The sequence below is a fragment of the Heloderma suspectum genome, chromosome 7, assembly GCF_057233095.1.
Source record: "Heloderma suspectum isolate Gila_16-S chromosome 7, 16-S_ref, whole genome shotgun sequence".
NCBI classification, from domain to species: Eukaryota; Metazoa; Chordata; class Lepidosauria; order Squamata; family Helodermatidae; genus Heloderma; species Heloderma suspectum.
The window spans coordinates 46,951,473-46,973,982 of record NC_139464.1 but is presented as its reverse complement, the minus strand read 5'-3'; the positions used below and the strand labels follow the sequence as shown (position 1 = coordinate 46,973,982).

The 22,510-nt window shown below is 48.8% G+C and overlaps 1 protein-coding gene across 1 annotated transcript; it reads right to left on the bottom strand.

Annotated features, from left to right (window-relative positions):
- Positions 1–469: 469 nt before the first annotated feature.
- Positions 470–22,251, bottom strand: LOC146339705 (cytochrome P450 2D6-like). Its single transcript, XM_084811764.1, has 9 exons — positions 21,910–22,251; positions 15,210–15,381; positions 11,104–11,256; positions 8,123–8,283; positions 6,823–6,996; positions 4,598–4,739; positions 3,290–3,477; positions 1,475–1,616; positions 470–827 (listed from the first exon to the last, which is right to left on the bottom strand). The coding sequence occupies exons 1-9, from the start codon at positions 22,141–22,143 to the stop codon at positions 649–651; spliced, it is 1,545 nt and encodes a 514-aa protein (XP_084667890.1). The 5' UTR covers positions 22,144–22,251; the 3' UTR covers positions 470–648.
- Between the last annotated feature and the right edge of the window lie 259 nt (positions 22,252–22,510).

Below are 22,510 nucleotides of genomic sequence, written 5' to 3'. Positions count from 1 at the left end.
ATAAAGCCAGTGGGGGAGAAGTTCCACAATCTGCCTTCCCCTAAACACAGGCGGGCAATTTCCAAGGGCCCGAGGGCCGATTTCTGTCCTCGCAACCCACCGGGGTGCAGCCCTAGGCAACAACTGCCACCGCTGAACTCATCGATGAATTTTCCCTTTGAGACAAGGCCTGTGTGGAGCCCATGCTCTGTTTTAAGGCACAGTTGTATTCCTGGAAACCCTGGGAGAGCATGACGCTGCATTACAATAAGGTGTGTGCTCCCCGGCTCCCTCGTTTTGAAGGGAAAATGCACTTCTTCCTGCTGTCGCAGTGGTGTCTCCGCACTTTGGGGGCAGTGGGGGAGGCCAAAATGGACAGGGGGACCACGCACGGTTCACAACTGCCCTGTTGCCTGCCTCTGTCCTACATGGTCACCCCAATACACCCTGTGTCCTGCAGTCACGGAAAGCATGAGTGAGAGCTTCCCCTAATTTGGTATCACATGGCTGGAGTTTATTGTCCTTACCATTTTTAATTCATAGGGCACATCATTTCCACAGTAAGGCATTGCAAAGATCAATTTTCTCTTCCAAAACGTTTTCACAAATGTATTTGTGCTGGTGCCTATTAGGTCACCACAGATTGCGGTACTGGATATCCTGGAGCCATTATCTAGGAATGGCACAGACCTGGAAAGGAGCTGGACTGACGGTTAATGCATATACTCTCTCCTCCGTGGGCCTGGGACAGTTCTCAGGAACACAAAAGGTGAAATGCTGCAGGAGGCTGGTGAAGAAGATGAAGAGCTCCATTTTAGCCATCTGTTCTCCAGGGCAGACACGGCGACCTGCAGGAAACGGAAGCAGAATATTTTGTGCACGTGAACAGGAGGAAGGGCCACGCAGCATCCCTCTCTCCCTCTCTCTGCAGCCTTCAGTTCTTACTCAGGGACACAACCACCCTTTTCAGTCCAAGACAGCCACACGTCTCACATGTCACATGACAGCTCACGTCGATTTCTACCCTCTCCAGCCCCTTGCCAATCCAGTCACATGAGTATGCCGCCATGGGTTCAAATCAGCCCACATTTGCTCTTTGGTGCATCACCACAAAGCAACATTTGAGGTGGCTCTTGGAGGTGTCCCCAAAGTTGAATTCAGCCCTACCACATGACCCCAGGCTGCAGTGGTTCTGGAAATGGGCCCTAGGGCTCTACAGAAATGCACACACACAAAGGAATTCTGGGACAAAGAATCACCTTGTTCTCAGTGTGACTTGATCCTTACAAGGTTGCTAGGAAATGGGGAAAACTGCTTGCAACACCTGGGTACTCACTGGACTTAGATTTCGGTGTCTGCTTTGAAGACAACCCACTTGAATCTAGAGTTCTCCCTTTTGTCCACACAATGGACAATGGAAAACATCACCTTCCTCTGGGAAATCAGCCCTGCAGCTTTTCTCCATATGTCCCAACCATCCCTCTCTTGGATTTACCTGCAGAGAAAGGCAGGAAGGCCTCTCGCTTGACAAACTGCCCATTTGCATCCAGGAAGTGCTCCGGGTAAAATTCGTGTGGCTTCTCCCACATGGTTTCATCCTTCAGCACTGAAGACAAATGATTGAAGACTGCGGTCTCCTAACACGGCATAGAAACAAAGCGATCAGAATCCTCTGCTGCTCTTAACACTATGCAATACAATCAATACTTTATACAAACAAAAATATGTGCTGCTTTTATCGAAGGGTTGCCTGATTTGCAAGGTTCAGTTCCTGCACACAAGAGGCTATTGGGAGGAAACATTCCCGGTCACCCTGGACAGCAACTAAGGAAGAGAATGGAGAGACATCTAGGGATGTCAGAGAATCCTGCCATGGACAGAAATGGGATCGAATTCCCTTCAGTCCGTGCCACGGAATCCTCTGCGGAACGGCACCACGAGGTCCTGCGGAGCCAGCAGTCATGCAGCTTTTTTTCATCATCTGCAAAGATTCGCGAAATTTTCGTAAATAAAAACGCAGTGTAGTATATTCCGATAATAAATACGTAAGTTTTTTTAAAAAATGAATTGTGCTCACTGCCTTGTTTGTGGGTGTTCTGTTTAAATTGAAATCCTCCATCTCTGTTTACCTTCGGCCAAAACAATTCCTCTGTGTGATCGCACAGAGACCAGAAGGAACAGCGAGAACAGTGCTGTGTGCTGTCCAAAGAGGAGTGTGTCCATTCTGCTCAGGCTTCTGGCAGCTGCAATTCTACTCTGAAAGCTTCCTGTATTTGACATTCCCAGTTCTGCTACTTGCGCCCACGGTGCCTGCAGTGCTCTTAGGGTGATTTGTGCCCAAAAGGCTTCCTCCTCACAGTGCTCCGGATGACTATCCCGCCTAGTTAGATTGGGCCGGGGCGGCTCTTGCAGAAGCGGCAGTGCGCACTCATCGCCCGGGCAACCTTTGGGGCCACTGCATGGCGCTGGCGCATCGCAGCAGGCATGCCGCAATGCTGGCTCCAGAGCGACGCTTGTTCCAGTTGAAAGCAGATGAGAGCCTGCACTGCGACTCCCAGAACCTCAGTGAGATCAGGAATCTCACGGTCGGCTTGTTCGAGTGGCTTTGGAGGAGGGTGGGGGGCACCAAGCCCTTCATTGCTGTTGCCATCGTATCTTCCCTTTCCAAAACATTTTGCATGTTAGCTCAGAGCCCCGTTTTTAAAAAGCATCTCAGATGGGAATGGGAGAGGGTTGATAGTCCTTTTTTTCCAACTGGTGTGAGGGTAGATAATATACCCGCAATATGGATTCTAGCAAGTATTTTTTTACCATGCAGTCACGAGATCCAGACGAACCTCTTACAGGGATGTACGAGAAAGTCAGTTCTGTTGGCAAATCTTGCGAACATGTCCCGTCTGCAATCCCGAATTGTGACCATCAGCAGGAGCGCTTATGTTGAGAAACATTTGGAAAATCCTGAATTTGTTATTGCTTTTAAAAAAGTGCACTTTAAAATGCTCATGTTTTCCAAATATGAGCATTTTCTCACTTTAGTCAATAGGGAAAAGTGTGCACTTTTGAAAACTATGCACAGAAATGCTCACTTTTCCCATTCCAATGAACTGAAAAACAGGTTGAAAGAGAAATGAGCTGACATGAGCTTCGAAATGAGTTAGAGAATTTAGCTGAGCTTGAAAATGGCTGGTTCTCCCATCTCCAACCCTATTAGCACTAACGATGGTTCTCTGGTCTTTCATGTGATCAACCAGGTTGTGATTTAACAACTGCGATGTTATTTTCTAAAACAACTGTTTTTCAGGGACTGTACCTTAGGGATGACAAACTTGCCAACCTCAGTATCTTTGTGTGTCTGGTAAGGAAACACAACAGGTGCAATATCAGCACAACGCTGAATTTCATGGATCACAGCACTCGTGTACGGCATGTTTGACTGGTCCTCCATCATGGGTGGCTTTACTTTGCCAATCACTGCATCAATTTCTCCGTGGACTCTTTCTGGAAATATTAATACATTTCAAACTGTTAGTCTGCTTTCCTATACTCACCTGTGTGAGAGTAAGTGCATTTGAACCCAGTGGTGCTTACTGCTGAGTAGACATGTGTAGGACTGCAGTGTGAAAGTATTGCATATGTATCCGACCCTTCCTCCAAGCAGCTTCAAGTGGTGTTTTTTAAGTTTCACAGCAATCCTGGCCACTGAGAGTTTTGTGTCTGAGCTGGTGTCCCATATTCAAGCCCACCTATTCTACCACACTTGTTCTCAGAAAGGAGAGAGATTTAACAGAGTACCAGACCTGCTGTGCGCTGTTGTTTAAGACAAACCATCAAATGTCACAATGCTTCAGGTGCAGCACTCAGAACGAAATCCTCAAACCACAGAGAGAGTCGAATTCGGTGTATTCACAACGGGAAACTCACATTCCGGAGTGCGAGTTTTCCTCTCATCCTCCCATCATACATTTTCATGCTCGCAATTAGTCTGCCCAGCTCTCTGTGGGTCAGTTAGGCCCTTGCCTTGCTTGCTGAAAGCGTGAAAACTTATTTCCTTCCAATCTCTACCTAGTCAACAGATGTGAAGACACCCCAAACCCAAAGCAGGAAATCTGGAAGTGGGACACATATTTTTCATGATTTAATGTTTCCAGGTTCAGGTAGTTATTTCAGGAAGCTGCATGGGTAGGGGGCTCTTATAGTATATTTGCAATTACTGTTAATATGCAATGGAGGCATTTATACTTTAAAAATTAAAATGCCCCCGAGAAAGACAACTTAGGAATATGCCCCTCTCTCTGGCTTCATGCTTTTGGGAAAGTTTACACCTCTGCTTATGACTAAAGAGCAATACCAGGCATCACCAGCAGTGATCACGCTTAGAAGTTAGTCTGGCTTCCACCCCGCTCAGAGTTCTCCAAGGTGCTGTCCAGCTCCCGTTCCTGCCTCCCTGAGAAACCTGCCTTGCGCAGACCCTTGGTATACACCCAACCCTTAGATTGGGTAAGCACTCCGATTTTATGTATTTATTTATTTGATTTTTAATCCATCCAACAACACATCTTCTCTGGGAGGATTTAAAAACCCTAAAACACCTCTGTCTCCCCCAGTGCTTATCACTTACTCTGAACCTCAGGATGAAGGACCAGATACAGCAGCCCCCAGAGCATGGTGGAAGCAGTTGTTTCAGTGCCAGCCGCAAACAGGTCAAAAATAACGCAAGTAAGGTTTTGTTCACTAAAGCAGCTCTCTGGATTCCCTTTAGCCTGAAAGGACTTGAATAAGTTGGTAATTCAAATGGAAATGGCATAATATTGCATCATATTTGTGACATTGCTCATCGTCAGTAACGTGCAAGATATACTCAAGCAAAGAAAAGGCAAAGAATACAGAAAATGGTGTCCTGAGAAAAAGCACATGGCTGCTGCCAAACTGCCAGCCCCATCTAGAGCTTTCCCCTCTGGAACATCTAATACAACTTAGCTCCTCTTCTGACAGCATTACTCTGAGCTGTCCCTTGCCCTGCTCCACAGCTTTGGCTGTCACTGGCCAGGCACGTGGAAACACTTTGCTTAATGGCTGCCATAAGATACCACAACGGAGTGCATGGTGAATGTCCAAAGGCAAAACAAGGGCTCTCTTCATCCTATGAAGCCACATATACCTTTCTGCACGCATGGCCCAACCGCCAACATCACTACTTCCTAGGGATGGGTGAATCTGTCAGGCTCGATTTGCTGTGCTTCTTGGTTTTCCAATGCTAAGGATGTTCTGTCCTGATTCTGCATCACATCGTGAATTTTATTTTAGTCTGTGTGAAAATTTGTGTGCAGTTTCATGCACATTTTGTAAATCCACACTTTTGAATGCATTCTTTCCAAATGTATGCATTTTGTGACAATGCCTGCAAATGTACATATTTCTCCCATCAAATACAGCATTTTTGTGTGCACTTCTTGAAATGTATGTGTATTTGTATGCATTTGTTGTTGTTGTTGTGACCTGCACTCGAAACTCAGGAAATATATGGATTCCATTGGCAAACTACATTCTGGCTGAAATGTGAACTGAAAACATTTCTCACCCTTCCCTACTACTAGCAGTACCGACAAGGGGGAGAGAAGAACTGCTCTCCACCCCAACCATGGCTTTATTAAACCTGGTAGTTTACTGGAGACAGGCCAGTAATGTAACTGACTGAATCTGCACCCGGGGCTTCTTCAGCGGCCTATCAAAGGCAACTGCAAATGTGGGACCTGCCACAATCAGTCATAGCCTCCTGCGGAGTCTGGTAAGTCCCCTTAGCAATGTGGCCGGAGTTTGTCAGGGCTGAGCCCTCAGTCCACCTTAGGGATGTCAGAGAATTCTGCCACAGATCTCGGGGAGGCCGAATGACTTACCTTGGGCGGATCTTCCTGGCGGCAGCGTTTCCGCCGGCGGCTCCGGCAGCGGTTCGGCAGTGGCGGCTGCGGCAGCCGGTCTTCTGACCGGCCGCCACCGCCGCCATTTCCAGTTAAAAAAAAAAAAAGTGATAGGCTACGTAAAGATTTACGTAGCCTATCACAGCTAGATTTTTAAAAAAAACACCGTGATAGGCTACGTAAATGTTTACGTAGCCTATCACGGCTGATTAAAAAAAAAAAAAAAAGTGCGTACGCAAATGGCGGCGCCCATGGGCGCCGCCATTTGTATTCCTTATTTTGGCACGTCTTTTGGCTATTTGCGTTCCCCTTATTTTTGCCGTCTTAGTCTACGAAAATGTGTATGTAGACTAAGACGTGCCAAAATAAGGAACGCAAATGGTGGCGCTCATGGTGGCGCCCATTTGCGTCCCTGCTAGCCAGTGGCTGGATGTCCGGCCGCTGGCGGAGCTGGCCGGTGGCTCCGCAGAATCCCTGTGGAGCGGAGCCGGCCGGCCAGGATTCCGGGGGGGGGAGGAACGGAGCACCTCCCCCCCGCGGCAAGGATTCCGGGGGGAGGGACGGAACGCCTCCCCCCCAACCATTAGCATAATCCCCGAAAGGTAAGTGATTTTCGTACATCCCTAGTCCACCTTGGGCCATGCTTGATGGCAACCAGAGCCAATGCCAGGTCTGAAGGGGCCTTGGGCAAGGGGCCTTCCAGGACCCTCAAGCCCCACCTGGCAAGCATCCTGGATGGTGGGCACGAGCAGCCCTGGGGGCAAGTAGCAGTGCTAAAAAGGGCAGCAACCCCGGCGAGCCAGGACTCTCGCAGTCCTACTGGATCCTGCAGTTCTACTGGCGTGGTGTATGTGACAAAACGTCTTCCATCACTAAGCAGTTGAAACCCAAAAGCTGTAAAAACAAATGAACGAACAAACAGTCCTACCTTTTCTATTTCCTCCAGGAATGCATCTGTCAAATCTCTCGGAAAGGCAGGGTCTCTGGTTTTCTTATGTTCATTCACAATCTCTCTTATGACAACGCTAAAATCATCATGGAGTCTCTGAACTTTACGATGAGGTCCAGGAAAATAGGACAACCAGGTTCCTGTGGCCATAAGCTGGTATAGCAGTAGTCAAAGAAGAAAGGTACATGTCTATCTCTTAAGACACATGGGTAACATCTATGAGGTATTTCACTTGAAATGAAATTGCATTCTGATAGAAAGTTCCTAACTAGTTCATTTCCTGAGGGGAGAAATGTCTTTCCCAACTTCATCCCCAGTCCTCCCACTCTTCCCTCATGTGGATTGGAAGGGTTGACTTTTGTTTTGTTCCTCTGCTTCAATTTAGAAGAATTTTGAAAAAAGTCTCTCCTTCCACCCAAGGTGTAGCTAAGGTGTGCAAATAATTGTAGATGATATCAGTAAAATTGAAGGTTAAATGACGAAGAACAAGGAACACCTTAATTATCCTCAAATGAAAGTGGTGCTAACTATTTAGAGTTTTATTTACGAGTGTTTGTATATGTGTATTGATTTAGTGACGAAGCCTAAGAGTGATTCCGAGTTCCAATAGGGCCTCTGGCGACAGCTGAAAATGGAATGGCGCTGCTGCTACATTTCATTTCACAGCCCCATCTGCCTTTCCCTAAAACACCAACAACACTGCTCCATGCTGCAGAGTTTTCATACACTATTCTGACACACGCCCCTCCAAAAATGGGAATAACTCTGGGCTGTTTTGCAGGACTGTGTAACCCACACTTCCCTAGCCACAGCCCTGCCTCCCACAATAGGGGTATATTTATCTGCTGTCATTGTCAATGTAACTTTTCAGTTAACTCAGAAAAAAATCATATTAACAAGACCTGAGATAGAAAGACCCTGAACTCCTGTCTTTGCTGCTACCCTTTGCTGAGACACATTACATGAAACCCGCCATCCCTGGTGACTGGTCCTCGCCCACCCATGTTGCGGGGAACTGGAGCAGAGCTAGACGGGGCAGGATGCACAGCACAAGGTGCTATGGTCACTCTCAGAACGGGGCGACTTCGACGTGGAGGGGCGTGGTCATGCTGCTGCCCGCGATGAGCTTTTTGCCTCACGAGGAGGTGCTCCAGCGGCACTCCCTCCATAAGCCTCCCATATTTGATTTGGTGACCCCCAAAGCCCTATCTTATGCGTTCACCCACCAAATGTGGATGGCTGTTTCCCCTTAATGTCCAATCAAACACATGAAAGGTACCTGGGGCAGGATGCCTGTTAGTCCTTTCATGATCTCCTCAGTCAAATGCATTAACCTCAGGAAGGTCCCATCACTGTATTCAAAGCGATCACCAAATGTTAGAGTGCAGATAATATTACCTACCGCCCTGAAGATGAGGTTGTGCGGGTTAAAGAGAGAACCTGTATGAGATACAAGAGCAAACAAAGAGATTAGAGGTGTGTCGTCATTGTATATGGCCTGCTTCTCATCATCCAGGCAAGAACAATTCAGGCAAGAACGCATTCTGACGGTGGTGCCCTTCTAACACAGTCTCAGACATTTAGGAGGTATTTTCCATATGGCTTGGGGCTTTGTGTGAATGGCGCAACTACGTGAAAAGAACCAATTGTGTCGGTTTTTCCGCATAGAATGGACATACCCCGTGTTGTTCTACCATTCACACAGCATAACAATTTATTGAAAATACAAACCAACAAAGATTAAAAAAAAAATACCCCAAAGAAGGTTACAGGGGCTATGGGGCAGAAATCGGGAGCTTCACCCATTCGCAGATGGAATAAGATGCCACTATCAGTTGCCACCAAGACACAACTCACTCCTCTAAAACACTGGACTATAGATACCTGGTGGAAGGATTGTTGGTCTCACCCCAACAATCTTACAAGGTAAGACGTACTCTGTGACCCCTTATAACTCCCCGAAGATTGAAGTCCCCATTGCTAGGGTTCGGGTGGGGTATTGGGGCTGCACGGGAGAACTAGACGTGATCATCCATCAGGAGAAATCTTCTTCCCCGTGGGGAGAGTTGATCGGGAATGACCTTGCGTTTCGGCATGCGCAAATGAAGACCATTACCTGTAGCCAGGCTGCTAAAGCATGGGGAGGGGCTCCTGAGGAGGCAGAGGAACAACTGAGGAGGGGAGCAAGGAGATGGACTGGCAGCCCTGCCCCTGCCTTCATTGCCGCCCAGTTTCAGATCCTACCTTACAGAAGTGCCGAGAAGAGGCTGACCGTGGTATTACAGCAGTTTCTTCGGTTTACTTGCACATTTCAACTGGAAATGCAACCTGTCCACGCTTGTCCTTCTGCATGGGGGCAAGGCTTAAGCCTCTTAAGGCAACATCAGGCGCTATCAATGTATACTGGGGTGCAGGAAGGCCATAAATGGCCCATGGGTAGACCATAAATTATATCATTTGGTTATTGATGGGAATAAGGGAGAAAAGAGCTGCACATGGGAAGCAACTGGCAGTTGAAACAGGGAGAAGGGAAGAATGCATGTTGTACCTTTGAGGCATTGCCGCCTGTCTGACAGGCATGGAGGGAATGAGGGCCATGATCCAGTGATTAGTGTAGCCAGGTTTGGCTGGTGAGGGAACCCGCTGGTGATAGGAGAAGCAGGCACCGCCACACACCCGGAGCCTGTTGCCCAACCTGGAAGCTGGAGAGCAGCAGGGAAGCTGGAGCAGTGTGGGTGAGGGGCATGATGGAAAGAGGCCAAACAGACATTAGAAGGTAGCGATGGAGGGAAGGGAAGAATGTGCAGGAGATGAGGCTTGGGCCATAGGTGAAAGCAGAGGAAGAAAAGTGGAGAACGGAGGAAGTGACAAGCTGTGAAGAGGACGGAAGCGGCTTGCCGGGGGAATTTTGCACTCAGATGCTGAGAGCGGAGAGCAGAATCAGGCATTGGTACTGGTCTGACACTGACAGGGCAAACCCTGGAGACTGGGATGGGAGCAGATAAAGAACTGATAGACACACAAGGAGACAGGCTGAGCAGCAGTGGCAGGGAAGAGCTCAGAACAGAAGGAGTTCGAAAACCGAAAGGAGAATAGCTAGAGCAAAGAAGGAGCAATATCCCGAGTCCTTAGGAGACCTGAGAACCCCGAGCAGACCAAGCCGTGCAGAACAAGACCCAACCTGTCTTGTGAGCAAAGACCAAGGAGACACTGAATTCAAAGTGCTCAAGATAGGCTGGAGCGCTGGGCAGAAAACAACAGAATGAAATTTAATAGGGATAAATGCCAAGTTTTGCACCTAGGAAAAAGAAACCAAATGCACAGTTACAAGATGGGCGATACTTGGCTCAACAACACTACAAGCGAGAAGGATCTTGGAATTGTTGTCGATCACAAGCTGAATATGAGCTAACAAGGTGATGAGGCTGCAAAAAAGGCAAATGCCATTTTCGCTGCATTAATAGAAGGATAGCTTCTAAATCACTGGAAGTACTAGTTCCCCTCTACTCAGCACTGGTTATGCCTCATCTGGAGTACTGTGTCCAGTTCTGAGCACCACATTTTAAGAAGGATGCAGACAAACTGGAGAGGGTTCAGAGGAGGGCAACGAAGATGATCACGGGACTGGAAACAAAGCCCTATGAGGAGAGACTGAAAGAACTGGGCAGGTTTAGCCTTGAGAAGAGAAGACTGAGGGGAGATATGACAGCGCTCTTCAAGTACTTGAAAGGTTGACCCAGAGAGGAAGGCCAGGAGCTCTTCTCAATCACCCCAGAGTGCAGGACACGGAAGAATGGGCTCAAGTGACAGGAAGCCAGATTCCGGCTGGACATCAGGAAAAACTTCCTGACTGTTAGAGCAATACGACAATGGAACCGATTCCCTAGGGAGGTAGCGGGCTCTCCCACACTGGAGGCATTCAAGACGAGGCTGGACAGCCACCTGTCAGGGATGCTCTGACTTGGATTGCTGCATTGCGCAGGGGGTTGGACCCAGTGGTCTTATAGGCCTCTTCCAACCCTCCTCTTCTATGATTCTATGAGTGTATGATCTGTGTGTGTGTTGCTGCTCCTCTCAGTTGCTTTTATGCTCTCAAGATCACCTCACCTGTGTTGTATCATTCATCCCATCTTCTTATCAAGTCTGACCCAAGACCAAACCTAGAATTATGTTCAGCTATTAAGAAAATAGCCACAATGAGCACTTTTCTTCCTCATATCCACCCCAAGCCCTCTCCTTCTCCCCCAGAATGAGATGTACCTTCTTTGGATTTGAATTCAGAGCACAGATATCCAGCTTCTTCAGACACTCTCTTCTCAAGTGTTTTCTTCCCCATCCCAAAGGTTTTCAGGGTGGAGACACAGAATCTCCTCTGCTCCCTCCAGCCACTGCTGCATGTTGCCATAACTATTCCTGAAGGATATAAAACACATTCCTGTGAGTTCGTGATTTCTCTCTTGATTTATCCCAAGAACCATTCCAAAGTTTAGTTCTGGTTTAGTTAGTTTTTCTTCTGATATGTTAGAAGGGCAGATTGGGATAGTCTCCTTGGAAATTCCCACCGATTCCTGCTAAACCTCTGAGCTCATAACAGCTGAATTGTCTGGTCAAGCCCTGTTAACTTTCAGTGGTGTTGCCATACATGAGAAGAGCAGTGCTGGATCAGATCAACGGCCTATCTAGTCCGGCATTCTGTCCTCATAGTGGGAAACCAGATGCTGCCCTATGGGAAGCCCACAGGCAAAAGCACCCTCCTGCTCATGTTCCTCATCAACTGGTATTTGGACGCATGCTGCCTCTGATACTGGAGGTAATATTTAGCCGTCATGAAAAGTAGCCGCTGACAGCTCTATTCTCCGTGAATTTGTCTTCTTCTCTCCTCCAGACTTCCAAGTTTGTTTTCGTTACTGCCGTCCAAATTGCCCTCCAAGTTGGTTCATGCTACTTCCAATCACACATCCAACAGGTTATAGCTGCTCTACTGACCAGGATGGCTGACTTTGTAAATAAGTCCTCAAAAGCTACTGGCCCACCTGCTGTCCATACCTACATCATTTACATGTATGTAAAGCTTCTGTAAAACTTCTCTGTGCAGTCACTACAATGTGTGGCTTTCCACAGGTGACTGAGTGTCTCTTTATGAGCTTGAGTGAATAGGGGGGATTGGGGGGAAACATAGTTTGGACCCCACTTTGGTGCTGTAGATAGGAGGCTACCTCTGTCTGAAGCCTCACATAGGCCTCATGCTTCGGTCTGGATTTAAGGTGGAGCCCCAGTTTGGTTTGTTTTCTGAAGCTTCGGATGTTTCCCCCTTGACTATAATGCAGGAATCCAGAAATCCTTGCAATTCTATTTTGGGGGAAGATTTTTTAAAATAAATCTTTTTACTGAGGTGCATCGGACAATATAATAAAATAATGATGCTAACGATAACGAACAATGCCAGTACCATGGTTGGGTAAAATAGCCACAGTAAAGATAAACTTCTGACCAAAACTCTCATATCTCTTCCAGGTACGTCCTACTCAAATTCCAGGCATACATGTTCTATACTTCAGTACTGTAAGGCCATAGTGGTGGCCCTGGGCTCAGGGTTGCAGTCCTTCATTAAGGTTGAGTCCGCTGAACTGTATTTGCCTGTGTAACCAGAAATGGGGCTGGGGGCAGTAGGGGCTGTGTCTCGCCCTTGGAAACCTGCTTACTGGGTAGATCTGGAACGTGGCAGGGTAGGAGAGGTAGGCCTGTGTATGGTCCCTGCCAGTTTTGAGGTGGAAAGTGTAAATAGCTTGCTTATAGGAGTTTAACGTTTCCTTGGTGATTCCCAGCAGTTTGACAGGTTTTGTCAGATTCTCCAGTTGTACCTCATGTCATTGTATGGGAGCTTCTTAGGTTTCTGGCAGTGAAGGAGTGTGTGTGGAATAAGACTGCCACCTTTTCAGAGAAAGGTAATTGTCCAGATTTTATATGGGGCTGCAGTTTGGGGCTGGGAAGTCTCTCCGATGGTCAGATTAGAAGGCCTTCAAAATACGTTTCTTAGAAAACTTTTTATTTTGCTTCCTGGCACTCCCGCTGCCTTGGTTCAGGTAAATAGGCAGGATAGAAATGTAATCAATCAGTCAGTCAATGACAGCAGACATTCTCAAATTCCTCAGGCTCAACATTTATGTATTTGTGATGCTCCAGGAATTGAAGATCTGCCACATTATTTGCTGTCCTGCCCTTTATATTCTGAGCCAAGGTCTACATTTCTGGGTTTTATTTTGTCTAACCTGTACTGTAACACTGTTCCATAGAAGAGTTTCAATCTTTTGTCTGATATAGATTCCACCGTAACTCACACATTCTCTCTTTGCTTTGGCAGCATTGAGAATTTGTGCACAATTTATCTCTGATTTTGCAGTGGGTTGTTTTGGGGATGTCTTGTTTTAATGGTCCTTGAGGGAGCATCCTATGGCCACTAGACAGCGGCTAGATGGCCATAGGATATGCTGTTTTCCAGGAACCGCCCCCCCGTTACGCGCTGCCTTGCGGAACAGCCCCATCCTCCATGCTCTCAAGAGGAGTGCAGAGTGGCCGGAAAGGGGTGTGGCTGGGGGTGTTCCGGGGCGGGGACAGCGCATCTGGCTGTACGACACATCCAATGTGTCGTACAGCATCCTCCTCCCCTGCGCCATCCTCCCATGGCTAGACAGCCGCAATCGGCTGTCTAGCTGAAAAAGCAGGGCAGAAGACGCTTGGAGGGCACGATCCTGCCCTGCTTAGGATAGGGAGTTGCCTCCGAGTTTGGAGGCGGCCGCCTATCTAGATAGGATCACTCTCAGCTCTCTTAATCTTCAGGTCTTAATTATCCATTTAAATGTGGAAGCAGTAAAGGTTATTTTTTCTATCTACCTCTCACGTAGTAAGTAGTAAATTTTTGTCTTCTAAACTCTCATTGTAATCCTGATCTCTATAGTAATGGCACGGGGGGGCGGGGCGGGGGAGAAAAAGACCTGAGGAAGTAGCTATAGAGTTTGGAAAGGAACACATTTCATGATATGGTGCAAGAAATGAAACAGCAGTACACCAAAATTGTTTTTTCTATTTTTAAATGGCATATCTGCCCTTTAAACAAATCTGTTTGGGGACTCAGGACCTTGTAAGGAAGATACATTCTCTGATCTGAAAAACTACCCCACAGAGTGTTCCCATGACTAATTTAGGAAGGAATTCCACTCCGCACAGGTTCAAAGGTAAGTTTTGGTCATGGTCAAACCAGTTAAGTTTTGCACAGTTAAGTATGATGTATAGACAGCTTGCAGTTCCAGCTGAGATGTGGGAGAGGACCCAGCGAGCAATTGTGCCACTGGCTGTGAGCCTCTGCTTATGTCCCCGGGGCAGGGCTCAGCCACGTATCCCACAGAAATGGGTGCCCCACAACGGGACTCAAGGCACATTACTCAGGAGCTAGGTGTGAGCACACCCAGGAAATGTCACGATTGCCCCAAAGGCAATGCCTGACACGTGGACGTCGGGCATTGCTTTGGGGGTAATCTAAGATGGCGGGCGACAGCTGCAGAGCCAGGGGCTAGGGAGAGCCCTGGCTCGGTGGCTCAGAAGGGCTGTGGGAAGCCAGCTGGGGGCGCGGAAGCCAAAAGAAAGCACCTGGGGAGGAGGGAGGGAGAGCCGCAGTATGGCCGCGGGGGCTGAGGGACCAGCTGGGAGCATCCTGGGGCAGGGCGGGCCATACACTTGTCTGTCTGACTAGGTGGGCGCTGCCTGCACGTGTGAAAGAGAGAGGGACGGAGAAGGGTTGAACGAGGGAGGGCCCACCAACACCTTGTCTTAGGTGTCCCCTCAGTTCGGGCTACCCTGTCCCCACAGGCTCCTACAAGTGCCCCGCGAAGCTTTGCCCTCTGCAACTGCTCTACGACGTTCTCCCTGGCTGACTGGTACAGGATGCAGGACTCTCCCTGCTGAAGGTGGTGCAGGATGGCAGCAGGAGACGGGGGGCTGCAAGCTCCGTCAGGTACCTGAACCCTATGGATTCCAGCTCACCGAAGACCTGGTTGTCCATCACCATGTCACCTACAGGCCTGGTGACTGGGACTGGCGCTGCCATTCGCCATCTCATGGCGCTGCACGTCCCCCACCCCGAGACCTCCATGGTGGCCTGCCTGCCTTTCTGCTGCTCCTTGCGGGGGGACGCTTGCAAGTGAGACATGGACTCCGCACTCTCTCTCCCTGCTCTTGCACTGTTCCCCGTCCTGCTGCCAGAGCTCTCCCATAGCAGGACAGAGCTGTGCTGCCCGTGCATGTGCTGGAGCAAAGTCAAGGTCTGGTATGCGCCCCTGTCTTGCCTCTGCTCAGAAGAGAGCAACACTTGCCTTGACAATTCTTTGCATGGCCTACTAATTTCAGCAGTGGAACTGGTGGTCGGTCGATGAAGTTCTCGGCTTTTTGTCCCAGTGCCTCCTTTGTCATCTTGAACCCATTCAGTATGACGACATTCTTCCATCCAGCTTGGAGTGAGACGGCTGGTCCAAACTTTCCCCTCCACTATGATACATAACAAAAAAACAGGACAAATTCATCTGACGTACAACAAAAACAGAGCACCTTGAATGACTCAGGCTGTAGACAAACGCATGTGGGAAAGTCTGGACCCATTTCAAGCTTGAAGCTGTTGAAACAAACTAAACAAAGTTTGAAAACATACTAAACAAAGTCACGTAACAGTGAAGATATTGTGGAGAACATGTTTTATGAACAACTGAGTAGGGGTGTATGGAATACTCACCCCGTTCTGATCTGGGCATCCATGGTGGGGGGGGGAGGCGATCCGTCCCTCCCCCCAGAATCCTGCCCGGCTGGATCAGCTCCGCAGTGAGCCGGCCGGGGCTGCCTGCAGCCGGACTTCCATCCGCTGCCGGGCTGCAGCTGCAAATGGCGTCCGGCGTAGCGGACACCATTTGCGTCCCTGCCCTTGGCCATGATTGGCTACATAAATATTTACATAGCCTATCATGGCAAAGAGCAGGGACGCAAATGGCATACCTCTTAAGGCAACATCAGCCGCTATCAAAGTATGCCGGGGTGCAGGAAGGCCATAAATGGCCCATGGGTAGACCATAAATTATATCATTTGGTTATTGATGGGAATAGGGGAGAAAAGAGCTGCACATGGGAAGCAACTGGCAGTTGAAACGGGGAGAAGGGAAGAATGCATGTTGTACCTTTGAGGCATTGCCGCCTGCCTGACAGGCATGGAGGGAATGAGGGCCATGATCCAGTGATTAGCGTAGCCAGGTTAGGCTGGTGAGGGAACCCGCTGGTGATAGGAGAAGCAGGCACCGCCACACACCCGGAGCCTGTTGCCCAACCTGGAAGCTGGAGAGCAGCAGGGAAGCTGGAGCAGTGTGGGTGAGGGGCATGATGGAAAGAGGCCAAACAGACATTAGAAGGTAGCGATGGAGGGAAGGGAAGAATGTGCAGGAGATGAGGCTTGGGCCATAGGTGAAAGCAGAGGAAGAAAAGTGGAGAACGGAGGAAGTGACAAGCTGTGAAGAGGACGGAAGCGGCTTGCCGGGGGAATTTTGCACTCAGATGCTGAGAGCGGAGAGCAGAATCAGGCATTGGTACTGGTCTGACACTGACAGGGCAAACCCTGGAGACTGGGATGGGAGCAGATAAAGAACTGATAGACACACAAGGAGACAGGCTGAGCAGCAGTGGCAGGGAAGAGCTCAGAACAGAAGGAGTTCGAAAACCGAAAGGAGAATAGCTAGAGCTAAGAAGGAGCAATATCCCGAGTCCTTAGGAGACCTGAGAACCCCGAGCAGACCAAGCCGTGCAGAACAAGACCCAACCTGTCTTGCGAGCAAAGACCATAGAGACACTGAATTCAAAGTGACCTTGACAGGCTGGAGCGCTGGGCAGAAAACAACAGAATGAAATTTAACAGGGATAAATGCCAAGTTCTGCACCTAGGAAAAAGAAACCAAATGCAGTTACCAGATGGGCAATACTTGGCTCAACAATACTACAAGCAAGAAGGATCTTGGAATTGTTGTCGATCACAAGCTGAATATGAGCTAACAAGGTGATGTGGCTGCAAAAAAGGAAATGCCATTTTGGGCTGCATTAATAGAAGGATAGCTTCCAAATCACGGGAAGTACTAGTTCCCCTCTACTCAGCACTGGTTAGGCCTCATCTGGAGTACTGTGTCCAGCGGATGGTTGAGTACTGTGTCACAGCGGATGGCTGCGGAACAAAGATGACAACCCGGACCAGCCACCGCCAAGTAGGGTCCATCCCGGGGGGATTTCAGATGGTGGCACCAGGGGTAGTCCATTCCGCCATGGACTCCGAGGGACTCACTGGGGTCCGTGGCGGATTTCTCCGCCATCCCTACAATTGAGTGCTTCCTTATAAGTGATTCATAAAACCACCAGTGTAAGAATGCAGTGCTATTCCTTTTCTCTCCCGTCAGCTCTCCATCACTGTGAGTCCAGATGCTTAGGTCTAAAGCCACTGCATGGTTTCGTTGTTGGCCTGGACATGCTATTTATCACTGATATGCATTTTCACACTGAGCCTATTGCCGTTTCCCTGCTTCTTCTTGACCTCTTCTTCAGATTGAAAGCCCCCTCAGGTGGAGTCCTGCCGCTATTTGTAGCATGCTTGTAATCCTCTTAATTGCATTGCAGGCAGTAATGACTTTTGCGCCTAGCATCGTTGCAAACTTCTGTTATTCTTTAACAGTGTTTGAGCAATAAATATATATTTTGTGGCACCACTTCGTGTTAGTTGCCCTGAAGGGTATTGCAGGGACCACAACCCATAGAATTCTTGACGCCCAGAACAGTCAGCTGGGAATCATATCTCTGCTGCTGAGAGGGTCCGATCATGCAGCCGGGGTTTTGTGTCTTGGTCAGGTGAGTCACGGACACAACTGTTCGGGGAAGAGAAACAAGCTAGTCGGGTGGAGCAGGAATGTCTCTCCGTCTCAATGACATGTTGAGTGTCAGTCGGGAATGAAAATGGGACAGTGGGGATGGGGACTACGATGTTCTGCCGGTGGTCCTGCAGCCTTAGAGTATCCTGAAGGAAACCATGGCCGGCTGGTGCAATATGATCACTGGAACTGAAGTTAAGGAGAGCAGACTAGGGAACAGCTCTAGGAACTTTTCTGCATGAGGCTGTAAATCTGCCATATCTACTTTCGGATTCATCGCACAATTGAGATCCGAACACTACACAAAGCCCTTCCTTGCTTTTCCACCACATAACCTCTAGGTGGCACTGTGGTATAGCGTGATAGCACAAGTACATAAGTGGAAATAGCATTTTCGTTGGCTTTCTTTAAATAATACCACATTTCCCCTGCTCTAAAAAACTCGCAAAAGTGCCGGTTAAACACAGAAACAAAACTGGAGGGTCACAACCTTGTCCAAACTCACATAAACAATCATGCATTGGGAATGATGAGCACACAATAAATGCCTCCTGCAGAAAACCTCTAAGCCTCATGCTGGACTCACCTTCTGGTTTCAATAATGCTTTGGTTGTAGGCATAGTTGTTGCTGCATCTTTTCATTTCCAATTTAAATATGGCTGCGGATGAACGGTACCTTCTCCAAAATATGGCCATTCGAAGCCTGAAGCCATGGAACAGACTCTGAAGCCTCCTGCACCTCTAGAGCTCGCAGGCAACAGACCTAGCTCAAGATCAAGCTGTGTACAGATCTGACTTTGAAGAAGATGACATCACCAGGGAGGCTAAGCTTTTTTACATATCTTAGGGGGAAAGCACAGAGAGGAGTACAGCGCCTAAAGCTGAGCACAGATTGTTCCCTGACTGCTGTTCTGGGAGCCCTAGACACCTACTGTTGTCTCAACTGTTTCCTGTCATGTGGGAGTTTTCACCGGAGAGCAATCAAAAGGGGAAAGTGTTGACTCCCGTGTCACTTCCTTGCACACACTAGCTACCATGTCTGTGGCACCTGGGACCCTGTCTGTGAGAGCAGCGCCTCAGGGAAGGTGGTCTTCACATGGGACCGATGCTTAGGCATGGGGCATGCAGCGAAAGCCTCTCGAGAAAGGCTGAAAGCCCCGGGAGACGCTGCGTCTTCTGAAATACATGCAGTGGACAACAGCTGAAGACAGCAACGACAGAGGCCTCCAGACTGAGTGCGCGACGGTCCGGACTGACTGAGGGAGAAAGCATGAGAGAATAAAGGAGAAGCATCCGGCATTAGGGCAGTGCTGCGGGGAACGTGGCACTGGCGAGTGAAACCACTTCAGCGACATGTGCAGAAGGAAGCCCTCTAGAGGCAGTACCACACTGGTTCCGGCCGAGGAGGGCACCTCAGATGCCAGTGATCACGTCACGCCCTCTCCCTCAGTCCACAGAAACAACCGGTGCAGGTTGCTGGATCACAGAGAGAAGAAGCGCTCCACAAGCTGCACTCTAGGTATTTCCAGCTAGACGGGGGGGCGCCTTGCTGCATAGTCCCAAAAGGTGAATGGGATCCCAACACACCGATCCAACACAGCAGAGGCACGTTAACTATGAACAGTGACCGCACAATGCAGCCAACAGGAAAAGGTGGCCTTATAATTTGTTGTTGTTCAGTCGTTCAGTTCAGACTCTTCGTGACCGCATGGACCATAGCACGCCAGGCCCTCCTGTCCTCCGCTCTTTCCCGGAGTGTGCTCAAGTTCATATTCATTGCATCGGTGATGCTATCTAGCCATCTCATCCACTGCCATCCCCTTCTCCTTTTGCCTTCAGTCTTTCCCAGCATCAGGGTCTTTTCCAGGGAGTTTTCTCTTTGCATTAGGTGGCCAAAATATTTCAGCTTCAGCTTCAGTATCTGTCCTTCCAATGAGCACTCAGGGTTGATTTCCTTTAGGATTGACTGATTGGACCTCCTTGCAGTCCCGGGGACTTGTAAGAGTCTTCTCCAGCACCACAGTTCGAAAGCATCAATTCTTTGGCGCTCAGCCTTCCTTATAGTCCAGCTCTCACAGCCATACATTACTACTGGGAAAACCATAACTTTGATTATACAGACCTTTGTCGGCAAGATGATGTCTCTGCTTCTTACTATGCTGTCTAGGTTTGCCATAGCTTTCCTCCCAAGGAGCAAGCGTCTTTTAATTTCATGGCTACAGTCACCGTCTGTGGTGATCTTGGAACCCAAGAAAATAAAATCTGTCACTGCTTCCATTTCTTCCCCTTCTATATGCCAGGAAGTGATGGGGCCAGATGCCATGATCTTTGTTTTTTTAATGTTGAGTTTCAAACCAGCTTTTGCACTCTCCTCTTTCACCCTCAACAAGAGGCTCTTTCAATCCTCTTCGCTTTCTGCCATTAGGGTGGTATCATCTGCATATCTGACGTTGTTGATCATTCTCCCAGCAATCTTAATTCCGACCTGTGATTCATCCAACCCGGCGTTTCTCATGATGTACTCCGCATATAAGTTAAATAAGCAGGGCGACAATATGGAGATTGTACCCCAGTACTGCTTTTCCCACCCTTTTGTTGACTATGAGTGCTACTCCATTTCTTCCAAGGGATTCTTGCCCACAGTAGTAGATATGATGGTCACCTGAATTAAATTCGCCCATGCTTGTCCATTTTAGTTCGCTGATTCCCAAGATGTCAATGTTCAATTTTGCCATCTCATGTTTGACCACCTCCAGCTTACCTTGATTCATTGATTTGACATTCCAGGTTCCTAAACAATTTTGTTCTTTACAGCGTCAGATTTTCTTTTCACCACCAGACACGTCCACAGCTGCGTGTCTTTTCGGCTTTGGCCCAGCCGTTTCACTCTTTCTGGCGCTACTGGAAATACCCTCTGCTCTTCCCCAGTAGTATATTGGACACCTTCCGACCTGAGGGGCTCATCTTCCGGCATCATATCTTTTAGCCTTGTGATACATTCCATGGGGTTTTCTTGGCAAGAATACTGGAGTGGGTTGCCATTTCCTTCTCCAGTGGACCACATTTTGTCAGAACTCTCTGCCGTGACCTGTCCGTCTTGGGTGGCCCTGCACGGCATAGCTTATGGCTTCACTGAGTTATGCAAGCCCCTTCGCCACAACAAGGCAGTGATCCATGAAGGGGGGCCTTGTAATAACTAACTCTAAAAACGAGAGGCAGCATCAGCGGACTTTGGTGTTTGTGGTCAGAGGCAAAGATAAATCCCTGTTGGGGGAAGCCAGAAGTCCTCTCCCACTGACAGCGGAGAGCATTTGAGGATCATATGGGGATGTTGTCAGGGGTGAAGGTTGCCTGGAAGGTGAGCTGTGACTTGAGGGAGACCCAGATATCTGGAGCAGCCACTTCTCACAGCTTGGCTAATGCTGTGATTGGCCAGTTGGGCCACCTGTAGTTATGGTTGGGAACGCCGTTCTGTGCATTTGCCCATAAGGACAAAAACGAAGCAAAACAGGTCTGGGGGCTGTGGCATGCACCAGGGGAGGGGGCGGGGTAAGAGGGCCCCATGGTAGAGTGGCTTAGTCCAGGTCAATCAACCAAGGCATTGGACTATGTAGGAAAAGGCTTGTGTATGGCAAAATAGGTGCTCTTGGGTCCCCCTCTGGTGACCCCCTTGGTTCCTCCTCCATTGACCTCCCCCATTCCACCCCACTAGTTAGATTGGCCATGAGCCTCCACTTCAGAGACCTAGATACACCCCCCAACCACCCCTCAACCTGCCCCCTGCTCAGCCTGGAGCCCCAACCAAGCTCCCACCCAGATGCCCCATCCCCAGCACGAACCCCCACCCCTGATACCCATCCCCAGCATGAGCCCTGAATCAAGACACCCACCCCTAGCATGAGCCCCCACCCTGCAGACCCAGGCATGAGCTCCTCCCCAAATCACTGTCCTCAGCCTGGAGCCTCCACCTCCAGGCCCCCACCCCAGGCACGAGCCCTCACTCCCAGGCACCCAGCCCCAGCATGAACTGTGCCTTGAAGGGATTCAACCATAACTCACGAACCACTGTAGGTTTTGCCACTGATTCCATAACATGCAGTGTCCTCAAAGGCGCTGAGGCAGTACTTACCTTTACGATAGACTTAACTGGGTTGTTTATATCAAAGAGTAGCAAATTCCCAAGGAAAGGCAGAGGAGCAGGTCCCGGTGGACAGCGACTACATCTCTTCCTCCGCTTCACATAATCGAGCAGCAGAGCCGAGACTATGAGAGACATGGCCAGTGCTGTGGGGTTATTCCAGCAGGATGAGACCAGGGTCCACAGCCCAGAGATGGAAGCTGGGATCACAGCCAGGAGAGTCATCCTCTTCCCTCCACCTCGTTTGTCCCTCACTAATTCTTGTTCTGGAGATTGCAGCCGTACAGCTTCTGTTGCCTTTTCCGATTCTTCTTCCTTCCCTTTTCTCAGCTGAAATCACTGTAGGAATGTCACTCACTGTTAATATAGCTGCCTCGATAGGTGTGTTAGTGCTTTACTCATTGTACCCTTGCAAGATGTAATTGCAGAAGGACGTAGATGAAGATTATGGGCTGGATAACCTACCTGAGTAATAAGTCCATGTATTTAAAGTTCATTTACTGCTAATCCACCTGTTTGCAACAGATGATGATGACAATAACAAGGTTCAAAGCTGAATTTAGACAAGACATAGTTGTAGCTGGTAGGGAAT

Bases quoted from the DNA above. Each gene is read 5' to 3' on its own strand.
- LOC146339705 (XM_084811764.1), bottom strand. From the start codon at position 22,143: ATGACTCTCCTGGCTGTGATCCCAGCTTCCATCTCTGGGCTGTGGACC. The intron at 15,382-21,909 runs GTAAGTACTGCC...TATGTATCATAG, and splicing joins CAGTTAAGTCTATCGTAAAG to TGGAGGGGAAAGTTTGGACC. The intron at 11,257-15,209 runs GCAAGTGTTGCT...TATATCCTTCAG, and splicing joins CCATGCAAAGAATTGTCAAG to GAATAGTTATGGCAACATGC.